The sequence below is a fragment of the Mixophyes fleayi genome, chromosome 6, assembly GCF_038048845.1.
Source record: "Mixophyes fleayi isolate aMixFle1 chromosome 6, aMixFle1.hap1, whole genome shotgun sequence".
Lineage (NCBI taxonomy): Eukaryota > Metazoa > Chordata > Amphibia > Anura > Limnodynastidae > Mixophyes > Mixophyes fleayi.
The window spans coordinates 166,124,033-166,141,946 of NC_134407.1; the positions used below are offsets into that span (position 1 = coordinate 166,124,033).

Below are 17,914 nucleotides of genomic sequence, written 5' to 3' on the forward strand. Positions count from 1 at the left end.
TTAACAACAAAATAATGTAAGTGAACCTATTCCCTATCGTGTATTTGCATAAACAGCAGGAAATACAAGGAATAATCAAAATACAACCAAGAAATCTAGCACTTCAGGATCACATCTGATAGGTGATAGGTGCTCTTTATATACCTTCCAATCAGGAAAGATTAGTTCATGGTGAATAGTGCACTTTAAAATTTGTTGTCATGTCTACATTGTTTGTAGGATTGTTCTGTTCTTTTATTGACCATTATTTCAGTTCCACCCCAAAACCTACCCCCCCCCCACCCCCATTGTTTTATTGAGTTGTAAAAAAAATAATAATTGCATTCCCTGTGGGTTTATAGTCAGGAAGGTAGACATCTTACGTGGACGGTAAATATGTGTAGATGGTGGTAATACATGCTAATTTTTTTTTTAGTGATTCTAGAATAGTGTTTCCCAACCCTAGTCCACAAGTACCCCTAACAGAGCAGGTTTTCCAGGTGACCAGTGATATAATTATACCACCTGTGGATCTTTCAAAATTTGTCCAACAAAGAGATATGGAAAATATGCACTGTTAGGGGTACTTGAGGACTAGGGTTGGGAAACACTGTTCTAGATGGACTGAAAACCTCTACTTGGATGGTCAGTTGATATGCAAGGAGCTGATCAACTTGTTGCGTAAAAGGTTGTATATACCAGACACCAGTCCAGCTTCTTGCATGAGGATGGTTGTGGCTCCTCCTGTTCCAAGTGCTGTGTGTAAATATTTTTCTGTTCACTATGGTCAAAGGTAGGAGATCTGGAAATATCCAAATGCCCATTAGAGGACAACTTGGGCCTGTACCTGTCTTGCTGTTTTAAAACTAGAATGTAAGAAATAGGATTCAAGGGAATGTCCCTGGGATATTTTCTGTGAAGTGCTGAGGTCCCAGCAACCTGTAGATTCTATTAATAATGAACTTCTAAATAAGTTGGGGCATACATTTCTAGTTCTGGGACTGTTTGGAATGTCCTATGTGCAAAGATTAAGGAAAGGTTATATTTAAAAAAATAAAATAAAAAAATAATTCTTTCAGAAATGTCAGTTTCTCTTGCGGTGAAATATCAGCCTCTAGTACCTCATGGGCTGCTATTAAATTATTATGCAATGAAATACTCTCTTCCATTTTAGTTTTAATATGATCAGTTCAGTCACCCAACCCTGATATCTTGGCCTTCTCCGCATGGAAGGAAGTGTAAAGGTCTGAGTCGGCTTTCAGTGCAGTTCACGATAAGAGTGATGAAATCTTTGTTAACGTTCCATCTGGATCAGGATGTACCAATGGTGATAAAATATCTGGACGGAGACAGGTGGATGTGTGGTCAGAAGCCTGTATTTTGAGGAGTGCCAGACCTCACAGCGAGTGGTCTCCATAAGTGCATTCAGGGAACACTTATTCCTTTTGTGTATCTTAGGGCCCATACTGCATAGTTTGTGATCACACTTTTGTAAATTCCGGATTATTAGTATGTTTATTGGACTTTATGAGCAGTGTATGTGGGTGTCACAGAGTTCAGCTAACCCAACATCTCTGAGTACTGCTAAACTATGGCAAATGTAAATGTGTGGGATACACCTAAGGTGATTTTAAATCTGAAAAAAATTAAAGAATGAAACAGGAGATGATGTTATCACGGATAATAAATAATTAAAAAAAATGGGTAGACTAGGAGGGTGGAATGGTTCTCATCTACTATCACAACCTATTTATCAAAGATTGCTAGTGAAACCCTTTGACTGTGGCTCACAATTCGTGGTATGTATCAGCATTTACTACTGAAATGTTTATACACAATATTTTTTTTTTTCATGTATAGGTCAGACCTGAAGACCCAGATACTGTTTTTGTTGTTGATCACACAGGGTCTCCTGTTTGCTACAGATCACAACAACATTTGTTTAATGCAATTAATAACTTGACTTAATAATAGTAATACCCAGCGTAGTAGAAGCCCAACATCTTTTCTTCATTAACTAATTCAGCTTAGCTACACGCTGCTTGGTATATGGGCCTGGTAGTTACTCAAGCAAGGTGAGTAGGCCCACAGATACACCTATTTTAGAATAGGCAGATGGAACAGGTAAGCACAGCGGGCATTTTTTTTTTAACCTTGGCAACACAACATAACCGTTATTTCACTTTACATTTCCTTTTATTAGATTGAATAGTTGTGAACAAAGGACCAGCAGCAAAGTCCAATGTAGTTAACATAGGCCCTCAGGACAAAAATAGTTTCCACTCTGCTTCTCTTCCTGGTGATTCCAATGTTGCAGAGTCAGCACAGTTCTTTCAAACAATCAATGTGGCATATTAATCTGTTGTTGTATGGTGATCTCAAGAGCTGAATTAGTCAAAAATAGTTTAAGAGACACAACAGATGTACCGCTGATTGTTTAGAGTAGAGAAAAGTGATGTCACAAGAAAAAGACGGAAATGACAGAAAGCATGTAAATATTGTGTAGCTATTATGTAGCTATAATAAACAAAATAAACGGCAAATGATGGATATTTGACGTATCTGGTACCTTGCCCAGTAACTGCTGGGAACAAGCATAAAAAGGTTATTTTCATTAAACATACTATACATGCAGCACAAACAAATGAATTATATTTCTCTACAGATCGGACTTGCAAATTTATATGACAAATCACTTTTCCCGCTAAGGTCACTAGTCACAGCCCTACTGTAATACAGGGGGAGAATTTGATCATCCATGTGACAAACATCCTGCCCAAACATCCTCCTCTGGGTGCACTGCTCAGCCTGCCCAAACATCCTCCTCCTCTGGGTGCACTGCTCAGCCTGCCCAAACATCCTCCTCCTCTGGGGGCACTGCTCAGCCTGCCCAAACATCCTCCTCCTCTGGGGGCACTGCTCAGCCTGCCTAAACATCCTCCTCCTCTGGGGTGCACTGCTCAGCTTGCCCAAACATCCTCCTCCTCTGGGGTGCACTGCTCAGCTTGCCCAAACATCCTCCTCTGGGTGCAGTGCTCAGCCCGCCCAAACATCCTGCTCTGGGTACAGTGCTCAGCCTGCCCAAACATCCTCCTCTGGGTGCACTGCCCAGCCTGCCCAAACATCCTCCTCCTCTGGGTGCACTGCTCAGCCTGCCCAAACATCCCCATCTTTGCTCCGCATATCTGAGAAAAGCTCAATAGTCTGGTTGCACAAAGTGAGTCTCACAAAATATCATAAAATTATTATACTAATATTGCATTAGTTAGAATAATTGCACTAAACAGAGCAACCAGACAGATAGCTTCCATTATATAACTTGAACGAGACAGATAAAAGTTCATTGCTAAATGAGCCCTCATGTTTCCTCCATAGGGGCTGTCTAAGCTCAACTTCATTCTATATCTGCTACAGTTAATTTCTTTCAATAAGTCAGACAATGAAAGAAATGTTTTCCAGAAAGGTCATGTAAAAATCAATACAGTAATAGACAGTCCTTTTAACAGATAGAAATTTGAAATAAAATATAGTCTCGAACAAACCTGTATCAAAATGGTACATGTAAGAAGTTTAATTTGATATTATAAATTATACAACAGTATAATGCCAAGATAACAAAAACAGAATGATCACATTTTTCCGAAATGCCTGGAAAAGTTTTTCTTAGTGCCAGAGAAAATTCCTTTCCTGGAATATTTCCAGCCACTTTAAATCAGGAGCATTCAATCCAAAGAGACATTTAGTGGCTGATCCTACCATCAGATGATATCTGAAAACATTCACTTGTTAAAAACTTAGCTCTGGGCCTTCCGCATAGGTCTACATATACATATTTACATGGGCATAAAGAGACAAAAATTTGTATTGCAGTCACATTACTTGCCCTCCATCTCACATAAAAGTCTCTTCTTGTTGCCTACTGCAGTTGAGACAGCCAGTTTGTAGCTCAGGGTGGACAAAATAATGTAGAATTCACAAGACAGTCGGTCAGATCTAGGAGCTAACAGAACGTTTTAAAGGTGCCAGGGAAGATGTGCATCCATTGACATCAACAAAAATTACATGCAAAGGTTAGATTACTGCAGTTAGTTTTTAGGCACATTGGCAACCTGGTTACTGGAATTTGTCCTGCCCTGGCTTAAAGCTTCCATGAGAACTCAGCCTATTAATTCAATAGCTCCTAGAGAATGTAGAAGCTGTATATTAATGAATATTGGTTTAGCTTACAAAATGGCTACCTCCACTGAGTGTACTTGATGGATGCAAATTAAAAAAACACATTAAAACAATATGTGTTACATAAAACCTACCAGTAGCACTTACAAATTATGCATAATATATACATACAGTTATGGGATCTACCGTGCAGAATACTTGGGGTTCCTCTGTAATTTGGCATACCTTCCAACTATCCCGATATAGGCGGGACGGTCTCAATTTGTGGGATCTGTCCCAATCGGGCCAGAATGTTGTGAGGTAAAATGCATTCACTGCTGCTCCCGCAATTGGTGCACATGGCAATTAAACAGTATTGTATGAATAGGGGAGTGAGTGGGTTAAGGGGCGGTCTAGCGCTGTCAGATTGCTAGGCACTCCCACCAGGGGAGACAACGTTGACACACCCCCTTCAGTCTACTGTCCTGCTTAGAAATCCTCCAGTGTTGGGAGGTATGATTTGCAGCATCATACCTACAATCTACTAAAACACATTTATAAATGCCATTCAGTTGTTTAGTAGAGCTGAAAATCACGTCTACCTGTATAACAAAAACACAGAACACTTTTCATTCTGGTTATCAGAACCCTTTTGGATAAGATATCCCTTACCTGTATGTATGTATTTATACATGTTTCATATCAAACTTCCAGTCAGTACACTGAAGGGCCTGCAGGGGGCCATCCAAAGCCTAAACAGCAGCTTTAAAGCTGGCTACCTCCCCCGATCCTGCTGCATAAACCAAATAGCTGGATCGCTTCCAGTGTCATTGGACCCCGTTAATGCAGAAAGAAGATGCCCACAAACAGGTCTAGAAGGGTCATTTTCCAATATGCCCAATACTGATTGTATTGATTTCTAGAGCACCAATATTGGGCCTCAAGGTCATTTTGGGGTGACATATGCTGCAACATCAAATATACTACCGATCTCACCTTTAATATCACATTGTGTGTGGAATCTTAACTCAGTATGGGTATCTTTAACTCAATTCAGAATGTTAAGAGATCTTATCCTAATGGGGAATTTTGTCATTTTGGTTTATTGGCCCTTTAAGTAATCTATTTAAATTTGTTGTTAACGTTAGAAGACAAAACATCGTCAAGATGTTTGACAACATGTGTGACTTTGGCAGCAGAAGGTAACAAGATGGTTATAAAATGGGTGGGCTTAGGTAGTTGGCCGAACCTGTGTAAAGGCACGGGGAAAGGCACACAATACAGCAGAGAGAAATGTCCGAAGAATATAATGTTATAGGGCAGTCAAAGCCTTGGCAGCCACTCTTCTCCCAAGAGGAAGGGTCAGGTCTGTTATCGCCAACACAATTTTAGGGCTAGAAAGGGTGGAGACTTTAACCAACTCAGAAACCTGTGTAGGAAAAAGATAAAATAAAATGAATATTCAGTGAGAGGTTTGACTATTGGCCTACTCACTGTTGTACATTTACAAGTTTAGCAAATAAAGTAACAAAGCAGAAACTAAAAACACGAGAAAGAATTTTGAACAATGCTGTCATTCACTACTTATAGTGCAGCAAGGCTGGAAACCGATTAATGGACAGAGGATAAAAGCACAGTACCAAATATATGATAAATCCATTTACTTTTAACTTGTCCTCAGGAACACAAACCAACAGTATACACAAAAGATCCTTGTTACTCACCATGCTGAAGGGCATAAACTGCAAGATACCCCCTTTCCCTCCTTGCTCAAGGCTCTCTACACATTCCTCCATAAACCACTGCACAAACTGTGTGTGGGCCCCAGCCGTCCGGGCTCCGAGAATGGACGAGATCAACAAGAAGAGGTTGGCTGTGAACAAGAAGCAGCAGCAGTGTCATCAGTGGAGAAGGGGTGGAACATCACCCAATTATTAAGTCATATGAAATGGAATATAACGAAACAGAAAGTGACAGGATCCTGTTCGGGAGAGATTAAGATCTAAAGATGAAGTAAATGAGACATAAAGGCAGAAACCCTTCTGTTGTATAGTGAAGCAGCCACTGGGGATGACAGTGTAAAGTAATGCTCGATGCAGAAAAAGTGAAGAACTAAAGAGGAGATAACTCAGGCCGAAGGGTGTAGTGTGACTTTTATAAATGTTGAGTAAATAGTTTGTGTAGGGCAGGAATTAATGATAGGAGATTAGGGCTATCTACAACTAAACTAAGTGTTTAAATACCAGATGATTTAAGAAATTTGATGAGCGTCTCTAAAGAGATGCGTTTTCAAGGCACACATAAAGCTTTCCAGAGTCGGACTGTCTAATCAACTTGAGCAACTGTTAAGATCTGGAAGTAATAGTAGCTATACTTTACAGGCGGCAGCAGAGACTGTGCTTACATACAATCCTAACAGTGAGCTAAACTAATAACTCTAATGGTGGCATATTGTGTATTTTCTAATCTGGACAACAAGCCACCCTATTGAATGAATGAATGGTGCTTTGTATATCCCTTTTTCCCTACAATTTTTCTTCAGTCACTCTATTTTACACACTTTTACACAATGAATTGTGTATTTGTGTAATTGTGTATATTAGTTATGTCACACAATACCTTGGATAAAGATAGTGTGGTACCACTACAATTATACTCCTCATCCATAATAAAGAAGTAATAGAACCGATTGTACAGCATTCCAGATAAGGAGTACATTATGAGAAAGGTCTTGGAGATGGCAGTGTGAGGTGGTTATTAAGGAGTACGATAGATGATGGTCATTGGCAGACCATAAAGCACATGTAGAGTGATAAACAGAGATAAAGAGATGCATACTCTCCCTTCCATCAATCATCAACCGAACAGAGCAAACATTTCATATGGAGTATAACACGAAAATAATTCACAACATCCCTAATAAATTCATGACTACTTGGGGCCTCATTGTCTCTCCAACTTAGTGTCAGGAACCCCTCCAACCAGTACAACACCACCCGGAGTCTACTCTGACAGTCAGGTGTTCACTGGAGCCCCTAGTGGTGGGGACAGACTTGGCTGCAGACTACAGAGGGTCGTGTGGCGTGTACCAGCTGTGGGGAACCCAGGAGCAGAGGGTAATGGCAGACAGCAATTCCAAAGAACAGGCCGAGGTCAGAGGTCACTTGCTAGGAAGAATCGTCAGGAAAGACGCCAAGGGTCGAGGTCACGGGCAAATCAGCAGAAACGGTGGTACAGGCCAAATGGTCTAGGACACAGGCAAAAGACAAATCCAGGAAACAGGCAGGGGTCCTACACAGCAGGCAAAAATCCAAAGGCTTAACACCAAGCGTACAGGAGTACAGCAGCAGGCAGCAACACAGGGATCTGGAAACAATAACCGGCATGGAGGCTAAGCCTTCCCTGCCTTAAATACAGGAATCAGCCAATCAGAGCCTAGCTCTGTAATCGCCCTCAGACTCTGCTAATGATAATATTAATTAGCCCGCAGGCTTGCTGAGCTACTGCGCACGCGCCCGGCTGCCTTGTAATGCCGGGAAGCGGCGCTGAACTGACAATCGTCCGACCGTTGCCATAACGGTCGGCTGGGCCCCGGAAGTGACGTCCCGGTCGTCATAGCGACAGCCGGGATGGAGGGAGGAGAGTCGCGGCGACACTTAGCTAACACTTGAAAAAGCTACACCAACTAGGAGACTCCAACTATGCCAGCTCTCCCTTCACTCTATATACTCCTTTCCTCAGAAATCCATTTTCCTATTTCCTCTATCCCTAGTGCCTACTAAACCTAAGCTTGCACTAGCAGACTCTAGACTTTTATATATTACCTGAACATTTGCATATATATTGATGGAAAAACATTTTTGTGTAAGTTTTGTGGTCTTGGAAGTGTATATTTTTTCCTCCAACCTCACTGCTTTTTGTACCATCTCTATAAAAACTTGGAAAATAAAACCAAAACGTAATTTAAGAAAATAAGAAAGCACAAGAGATATCAAATGATACAGTATTGTGCAAAATGTTGTAAGTTAGAAGCAGAATTTTAAACTGTATGCTGAAAGAAAGGCCAGATGGATTCACTTATCTTGTAAGTGAATCTTACTTCCAACATAGCACTCAGTAAGGAAGTGTGGTGTAGAGACTTATATTTAAATATCCTGCCCAATATTACAAAGATACCTGCTCTAGCACCTCTTCCAAGCGGAAGGGGCTGCAGTATGGCACTTCTCCTCCTGGGACAGAAACAATAATTAATAATGATCTTATGAGGGCAAACTAATTTTATGAACTGGAGTGGTTTAGAAACCAGATGCCCGCAACCAGCCAGAGGCTGTAGTGCTCCCTTCCAGCTGGGGGTAGAGGGGATATCTCAATCACTCCATAGGGGATCAATACCTTGTGGCATAATCCAAACGTGGATAATGAAAACGAGACCAGGGGGTGAGACCTTGCAGAGGGAGGATGCCAGTGCCCCAGGAACCAGAGTAGAGATAATAATTGACACACTGACTGAGGAGGAGGAGGCACAATGGGCAAGTTGTGCTTCTAAATAATATCTCTTAATGTGCGAAACGCCCAGGAGAGAGAGCAGATTTTAAAGTATCAGTGATCATGTTAATGGACCTTAGATTTGAGTGAATCTGTGGATTCCAGTCTTGGAAGAATCAAATGGAATTAAGAGGTTGCATTATAATAATTGTGCACCCGAGAGAGAGGAGGAGGAGTTTGATATAGAATAAATGTGAATGAAGATAAGATGACTTAGAGCCTTACCTAGCACTCTGTTTAATGGCTCTTTGGAGCTGATGTTGTGGATTTGGGAGGCTGAGAGAGAACTGTTCATAGGACGATCTGCTGTGAATGGAAAAGACACATGTTATTTCATTATTCGTCCTTATACAAATTAAAATGATGGGTCAGGATATCGCACCTCTATAAAAAAAACTAAAACAAAAAAACAACAAGGCAATTAAAGACATTCAGATGACTATTACTTTGTACAAGACCATCTGCACATTTTACTAAACACAAAAGTAAAGGGAAACCACCTTCAGAAAACCCAATTGTTCAGGTAAATTTGTTTACTCTAATTGCCCTTGATACGACGACATGCTGGTTCAAGTCTGTGTATTGAATACAACTATTTACACAGTAGATCTGTCATTGTACATAAGGGCAGTGAAAAGCTGCCTGGACAATAGATTTCTCTGAACAAGGAGTTCGGCTGGGTACACACTACAGAAAATTTCTCCCAATGCGACATCTGTAACGAGTTTACCTATGAAAGAAAAAAAAAAAATAGAAATCCCGATCAGCATGCCGATTCATGTGTACACACGATACATGTTTTATGCAATTTACCTTCAGATCTGTGCTCTTTATCTGTCATAACAATCAGCTGAAAAGATAGCGACTCTGCACACTCCATAGAGATCTATGGACACTGCCGATCATGAGTACATATACACTGCAGAATTGGAACAACATCGTTCCATCGTTGAACAACAATTTTAGTTTGGTTTAAAACTCAAATGAAACGATACAATGTGCTATGGAACGATATTTGTTCATCATTGCAGCGTACACACTAATGCGATATCGGGGCAAACGGTCGTTTATCGTGTGATTGGCCTGATCATCTTCTGAAAACACTGTAGTGTGTACCCAGACTAACCATTTAAGCATTTTGTGAAAGTTGTCTGATGATGGAATACATTTTTAAAGAGAAGACAGTTTACAATCTTAAGAACTCTGAGTAGATGGCAAAAGCAAATTATTTATAGAATTAACCAAGGCGCAATAATGTTATAATTGTTGGACGGCATGAAAGAATGGAGGGTGGATCACCGGAAGCAGTTATTGGAGAAATTATTTGAGAAAATCCAGGAATCAAGCAGTCTGCCAATGGGCTCCCACCTCGCCCCATGTTACAGACATTGACCAGTAATAGATTTGGAAGCCATAGTACAGGCTGCCAGAAATCTATCTTTCTGGATTTCTCTGTGACGCTGCAAAAGCAACAATGCTCATTCATGTCAATAAGCAACTCTAAAAGGCCTACAATATGCTATGCCGTTCCCATCACGCCTACAAGTCTGACACACTGGCAAGGCACTATTTTTCTGGACCCATATGATGTGCAACACTGGCTGGAAAGTGCATGCTTCAATAACAAGGAATAAATGGGATCCACTATGGTCATGATACTCATCTGCACTACCAAGAATCTCTCTTTATAGCCGGGGACTGCCCAATTAGCTGGAACAACATTCTGGGATAAGGGAGCAACTATACAAAGCTTGTGTGGGGGGTGTATCACATCCTGACAGTTTTAACAAGTGCACACAGCTTATTACCTGATCTACTGGACAGTGTTTCTTAAGTATTCACGGATTAAAAATCGAATCCAGTTGGGGGCTGTAGATAGGGTGGTTTAGGACTGAAGGGTAAAGTGTTAATTTGTGCAGCATGGTGGCTCAGTGGTTAGCACTTCTGCCTCACAGCACTGGGGTCATGAGTTCGATTCCTGACCATGGCCGCATCTATGTGAAGTTTGTATGTTATGCCCGTGTTTGCATGAGTCTCCTCCAAGTGCTCCGGTTCCCTCCCACACGTCAAAAACATACTAGAAGGTTAATTGGCTGCTATCAAATTGACCCTAGTCTCTCTGTCTGTATGTGGTAGGGAATTTAGACTGTAAACTTCAATGGGTCAGGGACTAAATGTGTGTAAGTTCTCTGCACAGTGCTGCGGGATTAGTGGCGCTATATAAATAACTGGTGATAATGATTTGAAATACTAAACAGAGAGAGCATTATATCCTACCTTCAACTAAGCAAAATTGTTCTGTTTTTCTCAACCGTGCTTCCACTCTCTTTTTTCTATCTTTTCAATTGATTACTTATATGAAAAAGTATACTGTCCCCATGTATGTGTATGTAACATACATGTGGGGAAACATACTGATAAACTGATAATATAGGAAATGTGTTGGAACAATCACATGGGGATAGTGACATGACATGACTAGTGTTGGAGTAACAGCAAGTAACTAGATGGATTCCAAAGTAAGTATTATGTCCTGGAATGTAAGGAGGCCTAAAGAGCAAAATCAAAAAGATCACTAAAGTTTCAATTCAAAAAGCAATATAGGAGCACAGTAAAAAATAAATAAAATGTGCAGCTCAACTCTAAATTGCAGTGTAAAATTAAAGTTGTGCAATTTTTCTGTGCTACATGCAAATCCTGGGGCAAATCTTCACTATTTTTTATTGTTGCTTTGCTGCTAACTGAGGCCCTAAGGCTCCAGAGTAAAATAAATGCATATAGTAGATATACATCCATGCTATGAATGGAGCAGGATAAGCTTACACACATCTGGAGTTTAAATGCATTCAAAACATTTGACTTACAGACTCTAGAGAAATGTGCTGGATTTTTACCAGAATATTCCTGCCGTAAATCAATATGGCTTGAAGATTTTAATATCATACCTAGGAGCAAGGTAGACACTCAACTGTGGGCTACTACTATAAATGGTCGATGCTAGATAAAGCTTGTGTGTGCCACTGAGACACTTTTTTTAAAAACACATTAATGAGGTTATACAGTATGTAAATAAATAACAAATAGTGGCTATTATACCATTCTATCTGTACAGTGTTTCGGTTTCTCTGACCTATTCTTAGTATTAACCTTTGTCTTTTATTGCCCGACCTCTCATTTGTATATTTGTTACTATTTCTCTAGGGCTGGAGGCAGTCAATCAATGTATTTTATTTATAAAAGAGTGAAGCTGAAATTGATACAGAGGTGAGAGATGGTGACCCAGAAGATTCCCAAGCTGCCACCAGTTGCTAGTTTGCTGTGTTTAGGATATAAGTGATGAGTAATCCAGAGGTCACCTGCAGGATTGGGGAGGGGCAGCAGGATGTACTTTGAAGGATTAAGCACCTCTATAGATGTGGCATGTCTAATTAGTAATCTAAAAAGTCATACATTTTATGACAGATATTGAGCCACTTTTCATGCTCTCTCTACTTGCTTATATCTCTGCTGATTTACTGCTCGTTAATGGCTTGGCTACATTTCTTACCAGAGGGATATTTGACCATTCGCCACTAACCATATTGTTAAACTGCAATTATATCTGTCCTCTGAAAGAAGGCAAAGTAATGCTTTCTGGGTGGGTTTCCCTGCAGCACATTTAACATGATTATCAGATGTTACTAATTATTTTACTAATAATACTACTATATATACTTCATGAGAAGTGTAGGATTGCAGAAAGAGACAGCACAGTGGCCTAGTGGTTAGCACTCCTGCCTCACAGCACTGGGGTCATGAGTTCAATTCCCAACCATGGCCTTATCTGTGTGGAGTTTGTATGTTCTCCCTGTGTCTGCGTGGGTTTCCTCCGGGTGCTCCGGTTTCCTCCCACACGCCAAAAACATACTGTTAGGTTAATTGGCTGCTATCAAAATTGACCCTAGTCTCTCTGTCTGTATGTGGTAGGGAATTTAGACTGTAAGCTCCAATGGGGCAGGGACTGATGTGAATGAGTTCTCTGTACAGCGCTGCAGAATTAGTGGCGCTATATAAATAAATGATGAGGATGATGATGATGAGAGACTCACAGTCTTTGAGAAGACAATCATAAATACCATGTCTACTGCTCAACATCTAGATGTTTGAATTTGGGGACAAACAGGTCGTTAATGCTAGGAATTCTATGACACATTATGTACTTTCTCTGCAAATACCTGTGACACATCTGTAGACCAATTTGTGAATGCTATTAACTTTCTCAGCCTAAGTAAAACACCTAAACATATGCCCCAATAAGGATAAAGTTAGTTCTAGAAGCCATTAAAATCCTCCCCACCTAACAATGCTCCTGGGCCAGCTGGTCTACCAACAGATATACAAAACACTGATATTCTAGCGCCACAGTTACACAAATGCTTTAAACACTACATGCAATCTGGAGACTCAAGTCGTTTTCCCCAAGTCAAACACAGATCCAGTGGAATGCAGCTTATATTGAACAATATTATTATCCTTTATTTGATAGGTGCCACAAAAGTTCTGCAGCGCCGTACAATGCACAAACAATAGACAGTACAGGGTAAAACATTACTGAGCAGTAAACAAAAATACCAACACTTCAAAAGCTCCAAGCAGGCTAGTGCAGAAAAGACGGAGCAGAAGAGTAGGTAGTGACACACGAGGGAAGAGGGCCCTGCTCAAATGAGCTTACATCCTAAGGGGTTATTATATCCTTACTCAATATTGATGCTGAGATACTAGTAAAGTTGTAGCCATTAGACTCAATTCAGCCATTCACAGCATAGCACACTGAGACCAGGATTCATGCCTGGCAAATCCCTCTCAATTACTATTAGAAAATTAGACTACAATGTGCAACTCCCACTATAGGATTACGTAACACCAGTAGTCTACACGTAGTCTATAGGATTCCGTAACATTGCCGGAACCTTTCACTTGGTAGAGTGGAAATATCTTTGCCTAGTCGAAAGTCTAAACTTGGCTTTGGATCCCAATTTCAAAAATGGATTAAGAGGTGATATAATAAGCCTGTGGCTGAGGAACTATCAGGTAGATTTGCCTTCTTCTCTCTTCTACCTTCATAGAGATACTTGACAGGGATGCTCCTTATCCCAGTAAGAACAACTGAACCATTAGCAAACTGCATTAGAGGTAACAGACATCAAGAGAATGAGAGGACAGAAGGAGAAACTTGCATTTTACACTTATACATTTATTGTTTATTATTCTTAAACAATCCCAATGAATCATAAATCTTACAAATCATTGACAAATTTGGAACATACTCAGGTTTAAAATAAATTGGGATTAATCGCTCATTTTCGCAGACATTTTTCCCCATAGATAAATGCCTTATAAGACACCCACTAATCTGGTCCCATTCTCCTAAAAATCTTGGAATTACAGTTTCGGATCAAATGGGAGGAATATGTTAAATTACACATTTTACTGGTGATTGATGAAATGAAAATTAAAATGGGTATTTGGTGTATGATCCCTATAACTTCCCCTGGTATAATGGCTGTCATAAAAATCATTTTCTCCATCAGATTTTATATTCCATACAGCAAGCTCCATGTAATATCCCCAAACATAATATTAAATGAACTATTTATCTTGTTTATATAGGCTGGTAAATGGCCCTGTACATCCTTCACAACACTGCAGAGAGCTAAGAACAAAGAAGGAATGGCGGTAATAGAGATATATAGATATTACCTTGCTTCTCAGATGGTTCATGGTAAATCATGGTTCAAACAAGGTAGCTCAAACTCGGCCACCCAAGGTCCATAGCACACTCACATGTTTCAAGTGTGGTATATTTGTATGAAAATACTGGTGTATTTTCATACAAATCATACACAAACCATACACACCCACAAGGCAGTAATACAATTTTAACATTTCAGCAGCTCCAAAGTATGTATGTTAATTTCAGGTTCTTTCATTTCTTATAAATGGATCATGTAATCAGAACTCCGTGGGATCCAAGTGGTTTACTTCATTTCTTCTAAACTAGAATTTGCCACAGATGAAAATTAGCATTGGCTAATATTTTACATTAGCCAACCAGTTTCAGCAAATAAACACTTGCAGTAGGTGGAGAATATGACAAGAATGGCAAGAGGCACATATAACCCCAACAAATTCTCTCTGCACACGAGACATCAATATATACAAATGTTGATTTTGCATAGAGCTTACCTATATCCAGTTCAAATGTATAATTGGGCCATCTGAAATTTGTCTTTGTGCCCTAAATGCCATATTCAAGAAGACACCTCTCTACATTTAATATCGAGCAGTTTACATAATAACTGATTCAGAGTCTTATGCCAATTAGGCGTAACCCCCTAGATACGTGAGAGTGGTATAAGAGGACTGCTCCTGCCCCTAATGGGCCATCATTACAGGCTGTCCTTTTTATGTAATGCAGCCTATAACATCCAGATGGATGTCACCAGAGCACTACTCAATTCAGATATGGAAAAACATGGCAAGTGCACATCTGCCAGTTATCAAATTTATTTCCACAGTGAAACAAAAACATGGGGTGTATGTATAGGCCAAAAAAGTTAGAAGCGTGATCTTCACATCTCCTAATCTGCAAATTAAGAGAAATGTAAGTAAGCAGATAAGCAAGAGTCAATTATGCTGCATCAACTATGAAACCAAGATAATGGAGATCTAGACCCCCCCATGTTATACTGATGATTGCATCACACATTTAATTCCTATACTATGGGGCAAACATTCAAATCACAAATGATATCAAGGCTGAAATACCATATTTTATTGTGTTTATAACTCAAGTATAGAAATGTGCATCAGTGCCTGCTATGCAGTGATATATGCTGTAACCAGCTGACAAAATGGCATGTGAATGAATTAATGGGATGTGCCTATACCCCCCCCCTTCCCCGCAATGTTCCTTATGAGTCTAGTTCACTATTTATTGTGAAATAATGTTATAAACCAATAAAAACCATTTAAAAATAAAGAATTATAGTCCAATCTGATTGGCCTGTAATAATCATGTGATACTGCTTAGTTACACAGACACACCCAATAGAAGGTCTTTGATAACATGTAATTATTAGCACATAATGGAGTGATAAATAAACTGAAAAGTTGCATTGTCTTGCTTACTTCACAATACATATGCTCTTAATTAGAGCCGGAAAACTTCCATGTGTGGGGTATTCCCTCACTTCTATACTGGACAGCTTCTAGGAACCTTAGTGGGGAAAATCCTTCTTCCAGGACTTATGTGACAGTACCGATGTCCCTGTATTGGTAATAACGAATATTTACCTGGTATCCTGGTATTAATCTTGGGCCACATCCTGTCCTAAACATGAACTTATAGATATGGAAATACACGAACACCTCAGGTCACACAGGAAGTCTGTCATTCCAAATTTCTAGAGTTACAGCACTCAGAGCATACAATGCAGCAAAAGCAGTGAGGCAATCTCCTGCTGGAATGGATTGGCCAGAGGTTTCCGAATGCTATTTTTAAGCGCCTCTGACAAAGCAGAAACTGCCCGATGTGCACCAACAGCCTACGTAACCCACTGACCAAAAATAAAGACAAAACTGTCAAGTTGAAATAGAAAGGAGAAGTAAGACAAGTGTCTCTTACAAACTTCCTTTTCATGATTCCTCAGTAAAAGATTTTTAGCTTTTTCCTATTTTCTCAGAATGTTATGCCCCCGGCTTGAGCATGTGTGAATTCAGCAAAAAAATCTAATACTAGCCACAATTTTGTGAAAAATTATACATGCAAAAGCTTCCATACAATGACAAGCAGATTCCTTGCTGCAAACAATCAGTTCTGCATTCTAGTCACATTCTTTGATAGCTGGAAAATATGACTTCCCGTTCTGCTGACCTGGAAGTTAAGAGTGCATAATCTAAAGGGAAAATAATCATCTATATATAAGTGGGTTATGGGAGTAGGTTGTTCTGCAGATGTCATGGTTGCACAGATGCCATGCCTGTGTGAGCCACTGCTGGCAAGGTCAGTATGGAAGATTATTATCACTTCCACTCCTTTTCTGTTTTGCTCAATGTGTGAGCAAGGAGGGTTATTGGGGGTCATATATAATTTAATTTGTAACTCCATAGATTTATCAGTGCATCCGTTTCCTGTGCTTTGCGATCCTTATGATGAGCACAAATTTTTGTTATCTTGGCATCTTTACTTGTTGCCAAAAGGTACCCTTTTTTCACCAGTTGGAACATATCCTTGCTTAGGCTCCATTCTCCTGAATGAATCTGTTACTGGCTCAATTAGTTTGCCAATTTGGTGTCAATGCTCACTATATGCAGAGCTGCCAGGGACTGTCCTCTGTCCTTGCTACAATCGATGTTCCTTCTGTCAGTCATCGGGGGCATACTCTTGGTTCCCCTGTGTCGACTTAAAAACGCCACTACTGTGCAATAGTCCGAGAAGTAGTTGCTGCTGAACATTTTGTGTTGCTCACCAGGCTGCTCTTGCTTCCAAGATATTTGCATGCAACCTCTATTCTTTATAGCCCCTGTACTACTTCTGTTTGTAGATGAGCTCTATCTTTTGGAGCGTCAATCTGTGGTTATTGGCTGTGCATTTGGGCTCCGACAGGGAGATTCCCTTGTTTTGGTCTTCACCATTAATAGAGATTTCCTGGTCATGCATGTTATTGTGATCAATTGAACCAGAGACTCTGCATTGCGATTCCATTCGTCCAGCACATCTAGCTGAAGATTTCTCAAATGCAATCTTGACCGCCACTTATGGTCGACAAATACATCCCTAATAAACATTCATACACATCTGAAATTTTAACCTTCTAACTCCTTGGTTAGCTTGAAGTTCCTATTTTGATAGAAAGAACTTCATCATCCATCCAATTTATTCCTTACATTTTTCTTTTGGGGGTTGCGATGTAGCCTCTATGAAATACAATACATACATAAAATTTCTTTATAATCATTGGTTAAACCCTCATCACAGGCTCCACATATGCAGTTATAAGATGTACTGGTCTTGTTTCCCTCTACATGAGTACTCAAAGAAGGAGGGTGTATAAGAATTTCTATCCAATGCTTCTATATTTGAAGAAAAACACCCTTAGCAGGGGATTACCTAGAACATGTCCTTAGACTTCTTTGGTGGGGGTTCAGGATTCATGATGCAGGCTGTGTGCTTAAACTCAGGATGCTGTGCCTT

At 40.0% G+C, this 17,914-nt stretch overlaps 1 protein-coding gene across 5 annotated transcripts in view; it reads right to left on the reverse strand.

Moving 5' to 3' along the window:
• Positions 1-3,524: 3,524 nt before the first annotated feature.
• Positions 3,525-17,914, reverse strand: part of MED24 (mediator complex subunit 24) — a 65,989-nt gene continuing 51,599 nt past the window's right edge. For 3 of the 5 annotated variants that reach the window (XM_075177101.1, XM_075177103.1, XM_075177099.1), the window contains 3 exons: positions 8,905-8,985; positions 5,859-6,007; positions 3,525-5,563 (listed from right to left, as the gene is read on the reverse strand). In XM_075177101.1, the coding sequence (XP_075033202.1) occupies positions 5,447-5,563; positions 5,859-6,007; positions 8,905-8,985 (347 nt within the window). In that variant the 3' untranslated portion in view covers positions 3,525-5,446. The remainder of the gene's footprint in view (positions 5,564-5,858; positions 6,008-8,904; positions 8,986-17,914) is intronic. The other 2 variants (XM_075177104.1, XM_075177102.1) reach the window with 1 other exon arrangement.